The sequence below is a fragment of the Malaclemys terrapin genome, chromosome 1, assembly GCF_027887155.1.
Source record: "Malaclemys terrapin pileata isolate rMalTer1 chromosome 1, rMalTer1.hap1, whole genome shotgun sequence".
Lineage (NCBI taxonomy): Eukaryota > Metazoa > Chordata > Testudines > Emydidae > Malaclemys > Malaclemys terrapin.
In genome coordinates, this window is record NC_071505.1 from 321,164,302 (window position 1) to 321,183,279 (window position 18,978).

The 18,978-nt window shown below is 41.6% G+C and overlaps 1 protein-coding gene across 1 annotated transcript in view; it reads left to right on the forward strand.

Moving 5' to 3' along the window:
- Nucleotides 1–992: 992 nt before the first annotated feature.
- The window catches only part of PGR (progesterone receptor), a 62,384-nt gene continuing 44,398 nt past the window's right edge, over nucleotides 993–18,978 (forward strand). The window contains exons 1-2 of the mRNA XM_054015600.1: nucleotides 993–3,390; nucleotides 5,079–5,230. Coding sequence (XP_053871575.1) covers nucleotides 2,084–3,390; nucleotides 5,079–5,230 — 1,459 coding nt within the window. The 5' untranslated portion in view covers nucleotides 993–2,083. The remainder of the gene's footprint in view (nucleotides 3,391–5,078; nucleotides 5,231–18,978) is intronic.

The following is an 18,978-nucleotide window of genomic DNA, read 5'->3' on the forward strand; positions in this document are numbered from 1 at the left end:
AAAGCCCTGGCTGGGATGATTTAGTTGGGGTTGGTCCTGCTTTGAGCAGAGGGTTGGACTAGATGACCTTCTGAGGTCTCTTCCAACCCTAATCTTCTATGATTCTATGATCTGTATACCCTATCATGCAAATCAATTAATTAGAATGAGTCTCTTTCCCATAAGAGGCTGCTCTTCCCAGTTGGAAGATACTTAAAAAAATAAGAAAGAAGAAAGTATTTTTATAGTGAATAGTATTCCTGAAAGATGCTGGGTTGTCTGTCCTTGAGGCTATCCCCCATTTACTTACAGAACAGAAACAGCATAGGCAATAGGAGTGCTAGTTTCTCCATGAGTCATGTCATCCTGACTCTATCCAGACCAAGAAGAACCACCTCTAGGGGTAAGGAAGTAGTTTATTCTCAAGATCTTTCAGTGCTTAGTTTCTCTGCTGAGACTGCCACGAAGAATGTGATTTAGTACAAATTATATTAGTGGAGTTTTGGTATAACCTTTAGTCTTATTGGAACTGAATGGAACCAATCTAATATTGCACATACAACACCAAACTACCATCAGATGGTAACAACTTCTTGGTCAAAACCAACCAGCGATGTATTTCAACCTGCAACCTAAAGGGGAGCCATCCAGTTCCCAGATATTTGTAAGTGCCCCTCTTATTTGCTCAGATAAAAGTTATACAAAAATATCAGAGGCAAAGAAGGACCCTCATTCAAATAGTAAATTCCTTCAGTGGTGACCTGCATCCTCTGTGACTGTGAGATGAGTGAAAGATATTCAGGGGGCCATGAATGAGAGCCGAGTTTAAACTGCTTTAGTTTTCACCATTTTGTGGAAGGTGCAAAGGCAAGTGCATAAATATTTACAGAGGCCTTATAGGATCTTGGGCCAGAGGTTACACTCACATTGTAATATTAAAGTTTGAAGACTTATGAAAAATAGAGGTATGGATGAACAATCACTGCAAGTAATTTAATCCTTTGTTACTCTCTCCTTTCCAAGACCCCACCCTGCCTAGAGCAGAGTAACTTGTTGTTTACATCCAATGGGTGGTGAAGTGTCATACCTGGGCAACCACATAACAGAAAAGGGAGGGGGGAAGAAGGGTTACAAGCCAGAGGAGGAGGAGCTTAAGAAAACGTGTGGCGGGATCAGATGCCAAAGAGGCAGGGATAAAGGGGAAAAGAGGGGGAAGGCCAGAAAGGATATTGCCAGCTTGATTTTGGTGAATGGGTCACAAGACCACTCAAATTTGACCCAGCTGCCCCTCCCAGCACTGCAGCAGGAGGAGACCTGGAAAGAGAGAACCCCTGGGAAGGCCAGGACAGGCGCAGGATCTTGTCCTCCCTCATGGGCAAGTCAAGACCTGGCACATCCCAGGTCTCTCCGCCATTTTTGAAATAAAATGTTGGCAACCCTAAGGGACAGGGGCCTTGGAGGAAAAGGGAACTCGGAGACAGTGGGCGGGGCCAGGGCGAGGAGGGGCGGAGCTGGAAGCAGCAAGTGGCGGAGGGTGCCCAGCTGAGGACTTGGCTGCCTTCTCCCTGCACGGGATCGGTGCCTCCGCAGGGAAGCAGGGCCAGGCTTGGTGCCAGCCCCCAGCCCGGGGAGGCAGAGCGGGCGCGGCAGGCAGCCAGCCGGGGAGAGGCAGCGCTGAGCCCTCCTCAGCCCTTCCGACGGCGGCAGCTGGCGCTGCTCCGTCTCTTGCTCAGCGCGCAGGGTCCGCCAAAGGCGCCGGGGGCAGCGCCTCCGCTCGCCCGGTCACCTCGGCCGCCTGTTGCTGCACCCGGCAGAGGCGCCTCCGCCTGCTCGCAGCTTAGAGCGAACGCGCGTGGGGCGCAGCGGGAGCGTCCCTCCCCGCGGACGCCGGAGGCGGTGGGTCCCGTGGCTGGCTGCGGGGTTCGGGGCTTGTGCTGGTGTCTGTGGGGCTGGGCAGAGGCGAGGCAGGCGGCGGGGAAGCGGAGCTCTCCGGGGACCCGCGGCGGAGGTGCCGCCCGCTCGGAGGTGCTGCGGTGCCAGGGCAGGATGTGAGGAGCTGCCAGTCCCGAGCCAGTCCCCAGCCCAGCGCCCTGCGCGGCTCAGCATGAGCGAGATGAAGGCGAAGGACTCGAGGGCGCCTTCCTCTGCCAGGGACGGCTCGGTCCGGCTGCAGGGCCGCCCAGAGCGGGATCCCTTCCGCGGGGGGGCGGAGGCCGTGGACATCTCCCTGCACGGGCTGCTCTACCCCAAAAGCAGCGAGGAGGAAGAGGAGGAGGAGGAGGAAGAGCAGCAGAGGCGCCCAGAGGGGAAGGAGAGGGGCCCCTCCTCGCAGCGGGAAGGCAGCGGCTCCCCGCCGGATAGGGACGCGCTGGACAGCGTCCTAGACACTTTCTTGGCTCCCCCGGCCCACGCCGGCTCGGCCAGCGCCCCCGCGGCTTGGTGCCTCTTCGGGGCCGAGATCCCCGAGCTCCCCGGCGCACTGATGAGCCGCTGCTCCGAGCACCAGCGGGGAGAGACAGCCGCCGCCCACCAAGACAGCCCGGCTGCAAACTCGGGCTCCGTGCCGCCTCCGGCCCCGGCCGCCTCCCTTTGGCCGGGCGAGGACGCCCCGGCTGCCGCCGCGATGCTGCCGCCCCAGCGGGAGGGCGAGGGAAGCGCGCAGAGCGCGGGTGGGCCGCGCAGTGCCCCCGCGGCACTCTCCGAGGAAGATCACGGCTTTGCCTCCGGGGGGCCAGCTGAGCAGGACGACGGCTCCGGGAGCAGCCTTGCTCTTGCCCCTGCCTATGCCGCTGCCCCTGGGCGCTCTGCGGCGGCAGCAGGGTCCGGGCAGGATTTCCTCCATGTGCCCATCCTGCCCCTTAACTCGGCCTATCTGGCAGCCAGGACCCGGCAACTGCTCGATGTGGAGGAATATGAGAGCAGCCTCTTTGGCCGTCGTGCGTCTCCCACCTCCACCCCCCATGACTTTGCGGACTATGTCTATCCCCAGCCCGACTCAAAGGAGGAGCATTATAGCTACGGGGACTTCCAGCCTGCTCTAAAGATCAAGGAGGAAGGAATTAGTGCCAGCACCCCCTACTTGGGCACCAAGACCACTCCAGCAGTAACGTGCACAGACTACACGCTGGCCCCTCCGCAGCCGAGAGCCAGCCAGGAGTCCTCCTCTCTCGAGTGTATCCTGTACAAAACTGAGCCTTCAGTTCTGCCTGGGCCCTATGGGCCGCCGCACTGTAAAGCATCGGGGAGCTCAAGCTGTATGGTTCAGCGGGACAGTCTGCCCTCCACATCAACAGCCCCTCAAGCCTTTTACCAGCCTCTCAACCTGAACGGCCACCAGCAACTTGGCTTTCAGACAGCCGTGCTCAAAGAGAGTTTACCCCAGTTATATCCGCCCTATATCAATTATATTAGGTAAGATTTAAGGTTACATGAATCTACAGCAAACGGCACTAAACCTTCTTTTAAAACATTACTTTTAAAGGCACACACATTTCAAAATATGTCTGCATTTTATAAGCAAATTTGTGGTTTTGATCTTAATTTAAAAGGGATGATTTATTGTGTTATCTTTTAAACAGACATGGCAAACAGTTATTGACAGTTTTTTAAAACAAGGTGTTACTGAGCTAGGTATTCAGCTAATCTGTGTGCCATAACTCTTTTTTGTGTTAAGGAGGTTAAATCACAGAAGTTGTGCTGAAAGCAGACTTACAGACAAAAAATACAGACTTCACCTAAGTTTTTAAGTAAAATGAATTTTGTATTAAAGGAACATTGCACTGATTAGAATACGTTTTACAGTAAAAAGGGGAAGTTCTAAAAATGTGTGAGACATTGAAACAGACAAAAAGGAATCAAAGGGACTGAGTTTCACTTGATCAAAACTCTGATGAAGCTTTTAAAATAAATACATGTAGAAATAAGACAAATATATTTACATTTCTTACATTGTTTGTGTCATATTTGGAATTTTAGTTCTTGTCAGAAGAACTCCACTTTATCAAATCGTACTCTTGTGACAGTGAAATTTTAAATGCTTTTGTCACACGTTTGACCTCTGGATCCAACAGAGACTATATTTTGTAATCAATACAACGTTGTTTATTACTGTATAATGGACTAACAGGTCATCACTTCTGAATAGTCTTAAATGGTGAAGATTTCATGATTTATATGCAGGTAACTTCTGTGTACACAATGGTATATTTTACAAGTAGATATTATGTTTACATTTACATATTGCTTTAAAATGCACATGCATGATTTTAGTGGAAAACCACCCAATTTCAAAGCAAAAATTAACATGACAATATGTCCAAAATTCTGATCTAGCTAATATATTAATATGTCGTTAAATAAAATGGCTCAATATGATTCTTATATACAGAAATACTACAACATTGTTAGAATATTTACTAATACATTAAAGACACTTCTAGTTTTTTAGTAAATAGCCATTTTCTAGCTAAATAAATCAATTTCTTTAGGTGGACATTATATCTGGAAATAATTCTTCACTATCTTTTTTGTGTTAATTAAAACTGGTTACAAGTAAGAACTCTGCCAATGAATTAGGAGATATTAATTTGATATTTATGAATTTTCTGCGTAAAGGCCAGTTACCAGTTGCCTAGGGAAAGGGCTGCTGAAGTTAAATTAGTTTCAGTTCAAAGCAGTTTATTATTATTTTAGATTCAGCAACTAGAGAAATTTGCACAGGAGTAATTTTATTCACATGAGCAGTCCCACAGAAGGATCAGACATCTCTTTTGAAGGCCCTAGCAAAGAACCTAGCTTTACAGTCTACTAGCTAAAACGTGTTAAAATACAATTTGCCCTCTACGCCAGGGTTTTTAAATTACTTAAAACATTCTAGCTAATGCATTTTACAGATATGCCTTTTATCCAAGTCGGAAAGCAAAAACACATTCAGTGCTGGAGTTGCTTTAGACACTTTTCTTTTGTCCTTAACAAATTTGCTTTCAGTTTTAAAAGGCAAGCATTAGGACTGTAATTTCCTTTAAAACTATAACCCAGACTGACAGTGAATCTTCTTTACAAGTCTGTTTCATTCCTGTTAATTTTCTTTCCTTTTAAAGGCCAGATACTGAAGTTGGTCAGAGTCCTCAATACAGTTTTGAATCATTACCTCAGAAGATTTGTCTGATCTGTGGTGATGAGGCTTCTGGTTGCCACTATGGAGTACTTACCTGTGGAAGCTGTAAAGTCTTCTTTAAGAGAGCAATGGAAGGTACGTCAGATGCTTTTGTTTCTAAATGTCTGTAATAAAACTTCCTGCAGTACATTAAGCACTTTATTTTTATCCAGTTTTAAAACCAATCTTTGTAAATATTGCAGTCATGTTTTGTCCCTGAGAAAAAGTTTCAGATACTTGCAGTAGGTGGTAAATTCCTTCTTAGTTATTTAATATTAATACTATTTGCTTTACTTATATTTATTAGCTGGCTTGTTTTATTTTTGGGTTGTGGATTTGGTAAGCTTATAAAATCTTGCAGTTCTTAATCTGTTACAAACTTAATAAAATGTTAATAAATACCAGTCTCACTTTAAAAATATTTAAATGTTGCTGCTTGGCAACAAACAGCCTTGGTATGAAACTATGTTCTTTATGCAAATAAAAACTACCATTGGCTTCATTCTCTCATTAAAGTCAGTGGTAGTTTTTCTTGCTTATGGAATACAGAACTGGGCCTTTGAGTTTTAAATAATAATAATTTTAAAATAGTTGTTTTGCTTTCTATTCAGGACATGAAAATCAAGTCTAAGGTGTTAATAAAACAGTAGTTTTATATTACCTCTGAAAATAGGTTGGTACCTAGTTGAGAATGTATGTTTGGTTTCTCTTTTTAAATCAAATGATATATGTGATCCTGCATTCCTTATGTACCCAAAATGCACACACACACACCCCTGTTGAAATAATTATTGTGTACAAAATGCAAAATTAGACTCCATATTTTTTCTGACACTACCAAATACTAAATAAAAGAGTATACTGTATACTCTTCAACGGTTTTACCTTTTACCTTTTATGTGTTTATCCTCTCATCATGTCAAACTAGTATACTAGAGTACCGCATATACACAAAACCCTTGCTTACGTATATTTCTCTAATTTGTATTTGTTTTCTTAAAATCAAAGTTGTATAATATGTTTCTCTGACATTTCATATAGTTTATTCACCTTCATATAATTTAATCTTCAAATGAAAGAACATCTGAATGTGGGGGTGAAAAAAATTAACATAGTTTGTGAGATATAACACTAATTTTTGTTCTGTAATTTGTTGTTTAGTCTATGTGTGTATTATTCTTTAAGTGTCATATCTTTAAAAAGTCAGTCATAACATAAAGATAGTTGTAGCTTACTAGGTTAGGCTCCAACTCAGGAAAGCACTTAAAGATGTGTCTATATTTAGGCATGTACTTCACTGACTTGATTAACTCATATTCTTGATTAGGTTACATAAACGAATTAAGTTTACTTCAGTTTTAGCAATACTTTAAATACATCAAATACTTATAACAGCTCAAGCAAGTGAAATTTTTAACAAGGAATCTAATTTAAAAAGGCCACATTTTAAAGAAATTTTTTTTTACTTCATCCCTATAGAGTAATGTTGTCTTTGACTAATATTTTGTGGTTGGTTGGTTGGTTTCTTTAAGAACTGTTAAAAACAGCTGGGTACAAACCCGCTTTCCAGTTGTATATGCCCAAATAGGCAAATCTGCTCAGAAATGTATTTTATTACCATTTTAATATAAAAGCATTGCTGATAAATGTTATGAACACTTTATGATTAAAATATTAATGAGCCTATGTTGGCAAAGTCTTCACAGTCATAGATTTTAAAGCCAGAAGGGACCACTGTGATTAGTCAGCTCTCCCGGATAATACAGGCTGTATAGGACTTCCTGCTTCAATCCAAAAGCTGTGGTTCAACTAGAGCATATTTTTTAGAAAAACATCCAATCTTGATTTAAAAATTTCCAGTAATGGTGAATCTACCACTACCCTTGGTAAATTGTTCCAATGATTAATATCTCTCACTGTTAAAAATAAATAAATAAATAAATAAATAAATAAATAAATAGCACCTTATTTCTAATCTGAATTTGTCTAGCTTCAGTGTCCAGCCATTAAGTCTTATAGCTTTGTCTTCTAGATTGAAGAGACCTCAGATTTGTGTTCCCCATGTTGGTACTTACAGACTGTGATCAAGTCACAATCTCTTCTCTTGGACAAGCTAAATAAGTTAAACTCCTCGAGTCTTTCATGTTTTCCAGTCCTGTAGTCATTCTTGTGACTCTTTTATAAAACCCTCTCCAATTTATCAACATTCTTCTTAAAGTGTAGACACCAGAACAGACACAATATTCCAGTAGTGATTGTACCAGTGTCAAATGCAGAGGTAATATAACTTCTGTACACCTACTTGATATTCCCCTTTTTATACATCCAAGAATGACATTACCCTTTTGTTCACAGTGTTGCACATGGAGTTCACGTTCAGCTGATTATCCACCATGATTTAAAAGTATTTTTCAGAATAATTGCTTTCCATGATCGTGATCCCCCCATCCTGGAAGTATAGCCAACATTCTTTGTTCATAAATGTATGACTTTACATTTGGTTGTATTTAACCATATATAGTTTGCTTGTGCCCAGTTTACTAAATTGTTCTGAATCAGTGATGTATCCTCTTCATTATTTACATTTCTCCATTCTTTGTGTCATTTGCAAACTTTGTTTTCTTTCGGATCATTGTTAAAAATGTTAACTAGCGTAGGGCCAAGAATTGACCCCTGTGGGACCCCACTAGAACCACACCTATTCAATGATTATTTGCTGTTTACAATACAGTTTGAGACCTTCCAGAGATCCAGTTTTTAAATAATTTAACTTGTGCCATGTAGATTTTGTATTGTTCTAGTTTTTTAATCAAAATGTTGTGCCGTACCTAATCAACACTATTACCTTTATCAGTCAAATTTGTAATCTTGTCAAAAAAGTATCAGGTTAGTTTGGCAAGATCTATTTTCCATAAACGCACATTGAATGGCAAGTTAATTATATAACTTTCCTTTAATTCTTTATAAATCAAATTCCATATCAGCAACTCTGTTATTGATTGATTAGGATTGATGTCAGGCTGACGGGACTATCATAATCTGGGTCATCCTATTTACCCTTTTAAAATATTGGCATGATATTAGCTTTCTTTCAGTCCTCTGGAACTTCTCCAGTGTTCTAAGACTTACTGAAAATCAATATTAATGATTCAGCAAGCACCTTGGCCAGCTCTTTTAATATTCTTGGAGGAAAGTTTTAAATCTGCTGATTTAAAAATATCTAGCTTTAGTAGCTGCAGTTTAACATCTTTATTAGTGACTGTTGACATGGAAAGTATTTCACCATCATATGATATGAATACTTCATTTGGCTTTATTCCAGCTTCAGAACACTTCTGCGATTTCTACATTATCATTGACAATGGAACAGTATCATTGCTGGCATTGTTGTTGTGCCTAATATACTTTAAAACTCCTTCTTATTGTTCTTAACCTTGCCAACCATGGAGTTCTACTTTTGTCCTTTTGCCTTCCTTATCAATTTCCTACAATTCCTAGCTTCTGGTTTGTATTCATTACTATGAACTTCTGCTTTTTTCCATTTGTTATACATACTTTTAAAAACTTTTTATAGCTACTTTAATTTCTCCTCTAAGCCAAGTTGTTGTTGTTTTGTTTAACTAGTGTACTCCTTTGTTGATTGTGAACTTTTGAACATTTAGTAAAATATTTGTAAACAGTTATCAGTTTATCTTTCGTATCCTGTTTTGGACTTTATTTTGCTTACACATAACGAATGTAGTCATGTCATGATCACTTGTACCTAAACAACCATTAATTTTAGTTTTGTGATCAGTTCTTGTCTGTTTGTCAGCATCATGTTTAATACAGTGTTCGCTCACGTAGGATGTAAACATAAGGTGATTGATATCACTGTTTTCCTACGCACAGTCTTTCCAGATTAAGAGTATTCAATAAATGTGAAAATAATGAATGTGAAAAATAGGTGTCTGTACACACTCTTATGTGGACAACACAATGTATGCTTTATGTAGCATCTAGTATTTGCTGGTACAAAATGTTTTCATCATAACATGAGAGATTATTGTTTTAATTATGAGATTTCAGGAGTGGAAGAGTGACTCAGAAAGTTGGGACATGACAAGTGAAATAGCAGTCTCTTGACTACTGAAAGTTAATGGGGAAGACAGAAAGGAGTTGAAGGCTGGATGTGTAGAGTGAACAGGATGGACAAGTAGCTGGTTACATAGTCCGACACAGAGGTTGCAAGTTTGTGGTGATTTTTTAATATCAGTAGTTCAGTCATTAATTTGATTGAGAGCTGGATAGATAGTCATTACAGTTGCTGAAGAATGGAGTAATATGTTCCCATGTATTGGCAAAAGGATAGCCCCCTGATTTCTATGTAGCTTAGATGTAATGATCTATCTCACTAACTTCAGCTGTCACAAACTAGTGTAGTAAAATAGTTTGTCAGTAAGAACGAACACTCTAAACATTTTACTGAAAATACAGTACAAAATAATGTTTTGCAAGTTCACAAATGGTAAGTATGTAAGTTGAAAACCAGATATGTTTTTGATGTAAAAATATGCTACTATCCCCATCATTTCCTCATAGGGGATGTAACATTACCTTTATGAATTTTTAGGTACTGTAGTACTATTCTAGACACAGTTATTTTATTTTTAAAATAACAGTTAATGAAAATAAAAGACTGAACTTCGTGAATGCAAGTTCACAGTTACAACTCTGCTCTTCAAGCACTTTTCATAAAAATATTGATTGTTATGATAAATTAATGCATTATTAGGAATAGGTGGCTGTTGTTATTTCACATCTTTACTTTATTGATATAACCTGATTCGTACACAATGATTGATATTACTGTTTTCCTCCACATAATGTGTGTACATAGCAACGGTGTAATGGAATCTGGACAGAAGGAAGCCACTTAGCAAATATGGGATTGACTGCCTTCTGTTTTTTATTTGTTGGGGGGGGTGGGAGGTTAAGTAATTTCTGTTCTAAAAGTTTCTGAGTTGAAATATGTTGATTGCTTCATCTTTAATTATCTGTGATGGTCTTTTTCACACACAAATCATTTCCTGCATACAGAATTTTCCTCTGAATCCAATTAATAAATTGAAATTCCTTTTTTTAAAAAAAACTCTGTTCACTTATGGAAAAAAGGGATTTATCTGTTATATAAAAAATTCTATCTGTTCGATCTTTCATTAGCCAAAATATATGTCTTATCACGTATAAACATCAGTATGAACTATATTCTAGTAAATTTAGCTAGATAAGAATTATTTATGCTCGTTAGATTTGTTGTAACTATATATTTTAGTGTGGCCAGCATATAGATGCATAAATTTTAAAGAAGAACTAAAACTGTATGAAAAGCCTTAGTGAGAAGACTATATAATAGAAATGTAGAATGAAACTGCTTTGGGAAGCGGAATTGTTAAAATAAATGTGATTGCTCTTGTGCAGACTTTAAATCATTTTGGTTCTCAGCTTTTCATTTGTCAGTTAATGGGTCTGAAGGTTGGACTGCTTTGTAGAATGTGTATGTTTTGCTCTTATCAGAGTTCTGAAGAAGAGTAGCTTAACTCTCATTTTCAAGGTCAGCTAATTAGAAAAGCATTCCTTTCACAAACATAAACTTCTTTGCCAGTGTGTGAAATAGTAAATTTTGTCCAGTTTTCAGCACTGCTGTTAAGCAAAGCATCTTTCAAGAAACATGTAGCAACAAAACATTTTTCACATTATTTATACATTACGGTGTCTGGATGCAGGCAGTAAGGAGTCATATTCCAGGGTGGAGAGATTATATTGTAGAGCACTGCTTTTGGTCTAGCATGCACATGTTTAAAACCTTCTGAAAATAAAAATTTTGGTTGGGAAAATTGGATTTAGGTGCAGCAGATGGGGTAAAGGCTAGTGTTGATAGGGAGTGGAGGAAAGAGAAAAATGTAAGGATAGCCAAGAGTTAGAAGTCTGTAGCTTCATAAAAACAAAACAAAACAAAAAAAACCCACCTCTTCACAAGTTAGCGATTATTTACTTTCTTCAGGTATTTGCCTAGAAAGGACTGTTTCCTAAATTGTTGCATTATTGTTACTTCTTATTGTGCAAACTTGGGACAATTACAATGGCTTTTAAGAAGTGCTCTAAAAAATAAAAGCCAATGTCCTCCTGGCAACAAGAGAATCACAACAGCTACAATTACTTACTGTCATTTAAGGAATTTTAAATGTAAAAATGGATACAGTAGGTCAGAGTGGTTGAAACTTTCTTCTGTTGGTGAGTTGATGACCAACATGTATGAATGCTTGGAAAGGAACTTTTGAATGGTATCAAATAACGATATTCAGGATATTTTCTAAGAAACTTACAATTGAATAAGAATTTAAAAGGTACTGCCGAATGGGCTGTCTTTGGTTTGCAGTTGCATGAAGTTTTAGTACGGAATACAGTAAATCCTCACTTAAAGTCAGCCTGGTTAACATTGTTTCGTTGTTACGTCGCTGATCAATTAGGGAACATGCTCATTTAAAATTGCGCAATGCTCCCTTATAACGTTGTTTGGCAGCTGCCTGCTTTGTCCACTGCTTGCAGGAAGAGCAGCCCATTGGAGCTAGCTGGTAGGGGCTTGGAACCAGGGTGGACCAGCAGCCCCACTATCAGCTCCCCATTCCCCTAAGTTCCCTGTGCAGCAGCCGTCCAGCAGGCGATCAATTGCCGGCAGTTCAGCTGTCCCTCCCCTCACTGCTATGTGCTGCTCCTGGCCTCTACCTTGGAGCTGCTCTCCGGAGCCTCCTGCTTGCTGTGCAGGGGAGGAGAAAGAGGGGGGCTAATGTCAGGGTGTCCCTCTCCCCCCTGCTCCTGCACCCAGCTTACCCCATTTCTAAAGAGCAGGGGGGACATACTACAGGGCTCAGGATGGAGGGAGCTTGCTGGAAGGAGCTTCTCAACTTGTGGATCTATTTTAAAAGGCAGTGTACTTAGAGTGGGGTCAGCGTACTTAAAGGGACAATGCGCGTCTCTCTCACACACAATGTGTGTCTCTGTCTCTGTCTGCCATGCTGTCTCCCCTCCCTCCATTCGTGCTGCCTTGTGGAGTGTGAGGATACATTAACAATGTGTTAACCCGTGAGGGTTCATCCGATTGCTAGTTCATCATTTAGCAGTAAGGCATTCGCTGGGAAATATCCTCTGACTTCACCACCTCAACCTAGCTTCACAATCATCATCGCTGTGAACCAGTATTAAATTGTTTGTTTAAAACTTATACTGTGTGTGTGTATATATATAGTCTTTTATCTGGTGAAAAAAATTTCCCTGGAACCTAACCCCCACAGATTTTTGGAGAGGAATTAAATGTTTAGATTTGTTGAATCCCGGACTTCAACCATTTGCTCCTCATACTTTGTCTCTTGGCAGCTTGCATTCAAGCCTTTCATTTTTCAAGTAACCCCTTGCAAATGCTTTAGGTATGCAAAGAGCATATAAGTTTAGTTAGACTTCAAATAATATTGCAAGTTCTATCTTTTCTAAATGAAGTTCTTCGTTTTGAAAAAAAAATTCATCAGCTGATGTCACATGTTTTCCTTTGGCCACTGCTGATACTTACTTCAGCATGCTAAGGAAAAATAACTGCCTGCATCTGAAGGGTTTGAGACTAGTAAAACAGGTCGTATTGCACACGTATATGGGGAAACTGATTATTGGTTTGTTAAGACACTCTGTTTCAAAATAAGTCTAGTAGTTGCACATCTGCTTCTATACAGTTTTTAAATATATTTTGAGTTCAGGGATGGGAGTGGGTTGCTATGCAGGTAATTGCATATGGGGACAAGCTCAAACAAATATAGCAAACAGTTAAGTCACTTGTCAAATTCCACTCCCCTTCTCCTCTTGCCTGAGTTTAACAAACTCTACCATTATGGATTACTGATGCCCTGGTCATTCTCTGCAAGTGGGGAGGTGTGGGCTGAGGTGGTAGCTTCAGGCTCTGCTGGGATTGTTCAATGCCAGGCCTCCTCCAATTACACCAGGGGTCGGCAACCTTTCAGAAGTGGTGTGCCGAGTCTTCATTTATTCACTCTAATTTAAGGTTTCGCGTGCTGGTAATACATTTTAATGTTTTTAGAAGGTCTCTTTCTATAAGTCTATATTATATAACTAAACTATTGTATTTAAAGTAAACAAGGTTTTCAAAATGTTTAAGAAGCGTCATTTAAAATTAAATTAAAATGCTGATCTTACGCCACCAGCCTTCTCAGCTCACTGCCAGCCTGGGGTTCTGTTCACCTGGGCCAGCAGGGGCTGATCAGGGCTGCGGCCGGGACCCCAGACCTTGGGGGGGGGGGGGTGTTTCAGGGGTCAGGGCAGAGGGTTGGGGGAGGGGGTTCAGGGCAGAAGGCTGGAGTGTGTGTGTGGGGGGAGTTCAGTGATCAGGGCAGAGGGCAGAGGGCTGGGGGGGGTGCAGGGCAGAAGGCTGGGTGTGTGGGGGGTTGGGGGGTTCAGGACAGAAAGCTGGGAGTATGGGGGGTGCAGGGCAGAATGCTTGGGGTGTGGGGGGTTCAGGGCAGAGGGCTGGGGGGGTGCAGGGCAGAAGGCTGGGTGTGTGTTGGGGTGTGGGGGGTTCAGGGCAGAAGGCTGGGAGTATGAGGGGTGCAGGGCAGAAGGCTGGGTGTGTGTTGGGGTGGGGGGGTTCAGGGCAGAGGGCTGGGGAGTGTGGGGGGTTCAGGGCAGAAGGCTGGGTGTGTGTTGGGGTGGGGGGTGCAGGGCAGAAGGCTGGGGGTGTGGGGGTGCAGGGCATGGCAGAAGGCTGTGTGTGTGTTGGGGTGTGGGGGGTTCAGGGCAGAGGGCTGGGGAGTGTGGGGGGTTCAGGGCAGAAGGCTGGGTGTGTGTTGGGGTGGGGGGTGCAGGGCAGAAGGCTGGGAGTGTGGGGGTGCAGGGCAGGGCAGAAGGCTGGGTGTGTGTTGGGGTGTGGGGGGTTCAGGGCAGGGGTATGGGGAGTATGGGGGTGCAGGGCAGAAGGCTGGGTGTGTGTTGGGGTGTGGGGGGTTCAGGGCAGAAGGCTGGGAGTATGGGGGGGTTCAGGGCAGAAGGCTGGGTTTGTGTTGGGGTGGGGGGTGCAGGACAGAGGGCTGGGGAGTGTGGGGGGTGCAGGACAGAAGGCTGGGTGTGTGTTGGAGTATGGGGGGGTGCAGGCCAGAAGGCTGGGGTGCTGGGCACGTGGGGGTGCTCCCAGCGGCTCATGGCAGGGGGCTGGAAGAGATATATGTCCTGAGATTCCCAGTGATCAATTCAATTACATAGGGTCAGTCTTAGGAACAGGATTTGATCTTGCATGTATGGCAGACACTGAGAGTGCTGAAATCTCTGTGAACTTAATGCACCGTGAATACCTGAAGTTAAAAGGCAAAGGTGCTTTTCATGCAAGTGCACAGTGGATGCTGAAGTTAGTACACCACTACCTCGATATAATGCGACCCGATATAACATGAATTTGGATATAACTCGGTAAAGCAGTGCTTGGGGGGGTAGGGGGGGCGGGGCTGCGCACTCCAGTGGATCAAAGCAAGTTCGATATAATGTGGTTTCATCTATAACACGGTAAGATTTTTTGGCTCCCGAGGACAGCATTATATCGAGGTAGAGGTGTATTATAATTAATACTATTATATTTTGCCCATGTCCAAAATATTGTAGGTGCCTCACAAAAATTCAAATAAATTTTAAAGATCAAGACTGAGGGGAAAAACAACTGAGGAGAGTTGGCAGTTTTTCAAAGGGACACTATTAAGGGCCCAAAAGCAAGCTATTCCGCTGGTTAGGAAAGATAGAAAATGTGGCAAAAGACCACCTTGGCTTAACCACGAGATCTTGCACGATCTAAAAAATAAAAAGGAGTCATATAAAAAATGGAAACTAGGACAGATTACAAAGGATGAATATAGGCAAACAACACAGGAATGCAGGGGCAAGATTAGAAAGGCAAAGGCACAAAATGAGCTCAAACTAGCTACGGGAATAAAAGGAAACAAGAAGACTTTTTATCAATACATTAGAAGCAAGAGGAAGACCAAAGACAGGGTAGGCCCACTGCTTAGTGAAGAGGGAGAAACAGTAACAGGAAACTTGGAAATGGCAGAGATGCTTAATGACTTCTTTGTTTCGGTCTTCACCGAGAAGTCTGAAGGAATGCCTAACATAGTGAATGCTAATGGGAAGGGGGTAGGTTTAGCGGATAAAATAAAAAAAGAACAAGTTAAACATCACTTAGAAAAAAAGAAAAAGTTAGATGCATAACTGGCTGGATAATCGTACTCAGAGAGTTGTTATTAATGGTTCCCAATCCTGCTGGAAAGGCGTAACGAGTGGGGTACCGCAGGGGTCTGTTTTGGGACCGGCTCTGTTCAATATCTTCATCAACGACTTAGATATTGGCATAGAAAGTACGCTTATTAAGTTTGCGGATGATACCAAACTGGGAGGGATTGCAACTACTTTGGAGGACAGGGTCATAATTCAAAATGATCTGGACAAATTGGAGAAATGGTCTGAGTTAAACAGGATGAAGTTTAACAAAGACAAATGCAAAGTGCTCCACTTAGGAAGGAAAAATCAATTTCACACATACAGAATGGGAAAAGACTGTCTAGGAAGGAGTACGGCAGAAAGGGATCTAGGGGTTATAGTGGACCACAAGCTAAATATGAGTCAACAGTGTGATGCTGTTGCAAAAAAAGCAAACATGATTCTGGGATGCATTAACAGGTGTGTTGTGAGCAAGACACGAGAAGTCATTCTTCCGCTCTACTCTGCTCTGGTTAGGCCTCAGCTGGAGTATTGTGTCCAGTTCTGGGCGCCGCATTTTAAAAAAAGATGTGGAGAAATTGGAAAGGGTCCAAAGAAGAGCAACAAGAATGATTAAAGGTCTTGAGAACATGACCTATGAAGGAAGGCTGAAAGAATTGGGTTTGTTTAGTTTGGAAAAGAGAAGACTGAGAGGGGACATGATAGCAGCTTTCAGGTATATAAAAGGGTGTCATAAGGAGGAGGGAGAGAACTTGTTTACCTTAGCCTCTAAGGATAGAACCAGAAACAATGGGTTTAAACTGCAGCAAGGGAGGTTTAGGTTGGACATTAGGAAAAAGTTCCTAACTGTCAGGGTGGTTAAACACTGGAACAAATTGCCTAGGGAGGTTGTGGAATCTCCGTCTCTGGAGATATTTAAGAGTAGGTTAGATAAATGTCTATTAGGGATGGTCTAGGCAGTATTTGGTCCTGCCATGCGGGCAGGGGACTGGACTCGATGACCTCTCGAGGTCCCTTCCAGTCCTATAATCTATGAATCTATGAATCTATGACAAGTTTAGAATCTTTAATTTTAAGCTCTGATAAGTTTAAAATCTAACCTTGAAATAGTATTCCAACTGACGGTAAAGAATGTGTCAGGGGAAGGATGCCAGTAACAAAGATAAAATCAACACTAAGACACAGATATACATCTTGGCAGTGTTGCTAGTTTTGTTATTTACCTTTCAACCTCCTCAGTTCCTGCAAGTAAGATGTCAGAAATAGAATTTGTAGGAGGAATTTGAATGAGGCGTTACAGCTGAATGAACAAGGACTTACAGTTACACCACATTCAGTGTGAAAGACTGATAGCCAGTGACTTACGAAGTTGAAAGGTGCACTAGCATTGCATATTTTGAGCATCAACTTGTTTCTGATAACTTTGCCAATCCTAGGTTGTTGCTAGTGTTAGGATTGGAAATGGCAGTGATACTGCTGTGACTGGTCATTATTGCTGATTTATTGCATGCTGAGTTGCACAAATGCTAGCTGTTCAACTTTTTCCTGAGTCCACCTTTATGCAGTCTATGTAGTGGCAATGCCATCTATTGTACTGAACATCCTTTCAGATGGAACAGAAGTCATCTCCGTTAGTGCAAAGCAGTTTGGTTTATGGAATTCCAACCGGTGACTCTGGTCAGACAATGACTAGCTACAGCTAAAGAGTACTTGGCTTTCGCAAGACCAACTGTAACTGTTTAGGTGAGATGGCATCCGTCAAGCAAGACTCTATATTTCTCCTGCAACACTGATGATGTGCTCATGGTGGATATTCAGATAGTGCTTCAAAAGCTACTGAATTCCATCTCTTGCTGTCATATCAACAGGCTGCAGAGGCAGCAATATATATCTCCAGCCTCATGTTGGTTCCCTAACTGTGTGTCCATGTTCACAGCTCTGATGCTTTTGCAAACAGCTGTTGCTTAATGCCAGTTAAGCTCTCAGCACATACAAATTAGTCTTCATATTAAGTATTGTAGCCAGAATACAGAGAGAATTGTATGGAAACAAGTGGCAAGCAGTTGTTTGAGATCCATTGTTATCTTACTTTGATCAGATAGTGGTGGATAGCCACCACCCCACCTTCATATCTGTGCTAAAACACACATTTTTTCTGACTGTACTCTGCCTATTATTATAGTGTTACTAGCACACCCACAATTTACCTGATGCCTACTAGGCAGAGTGAGTAAACCTGTGCCCCCATTCCCCTCAAGGCCACACAACCCCATGTAGTTTCCCTGCAATCTGGAGGAATTAAATAGTTGTGTACTGTAGCTGATCCTGATCCTGCCTTGCAATCCACTGGTAGAGACAGACCCCAGCCAGTTGTGCAGAGGCCATTGTCAATTAGGTCATCTGGAGTGGGAGCTGTTCTTTGCTATTTGTTACTCTCTTCTGCTTCTGGTGTACAATTTTTTCAGTCTTTGTTACTTTCTGACTGGGGCAATCTGTCCCACATTGGCCCACTAAAACTGTAGGATGGAATTGTGGGTCATAGACTCATAAAAAAATAAATGAGAGGTGGAAGGTAGGAAAAGAATTATGAATCCAGTTTATGTATGAAATGGCATTATCTTAGTAATGTGTTGTGATTTAAATATTTGAGAGTTTTTCCTGGGAGTTGGTAGTGTTCATAGAAGTGTATTATGTACGCAAAGTAATTCAGACGAACTGAACTAAAAAGGCTGTTGATTCCATTGTTTTATACACATCCATTCACTGTCATCAAAATTCTATGACTGTAGAGCACTTATGATGATTACATAAGTGCCATCTGCAAGCTATGTTGCCATAAAAAGGTCAAGAGAAATTAAATTTTAAAAATTAAAATAATGTCTCTCTTTGACAAGCTATTAAACTGAAACTAAAAGTTCTATTATGTTTTTAGTTCATTCTGCTGTACACAAAGGTTTATAGTTTTCAGAACGCTAAAATTCTTGAGACCAGGATTAAGTAAGAGTATTAATTCCTTGTTTATGATAGTTTCTGCTTATCCAAGAATCCTAGTAATGCTTTAATTTGCTTTTCTGCTTTATTTAATTCAATTTAGCCATCAGCGTTAGTGCTATGTTAATTCACATTAGCAGAGTTCTTATTTGTTTATTCTCTCCTTCCTTTCTCTATATAATGCAGAGATTATGCTTTAATTCTTGTACAAAACTTCATGTTAGGCACATTAACTAACTAAACAATATTCTCATTCTGAAGTTTTGTTACCTTCTTCCTCTATCCTATTTAGCTGATACTGTTACAAATGAGAGGTTTCAGAGTGGTAGCCGTGTTAGTCTGTATCAGCAAAAAGAACGAGGAGTACCTGTGGCACCTTAGAGACTAACAAATTTATTTGGGCATAAATTTTCGTGGGCTAAAACCCACTTTGTCGGATGCATGCAGTGGAAAATATAGTAGGAAGATATATATATATATATATATATATATATATATATATATATATATATATATATATACAGAGAACGTGAAAAAAATGGGTGTTGCCATAC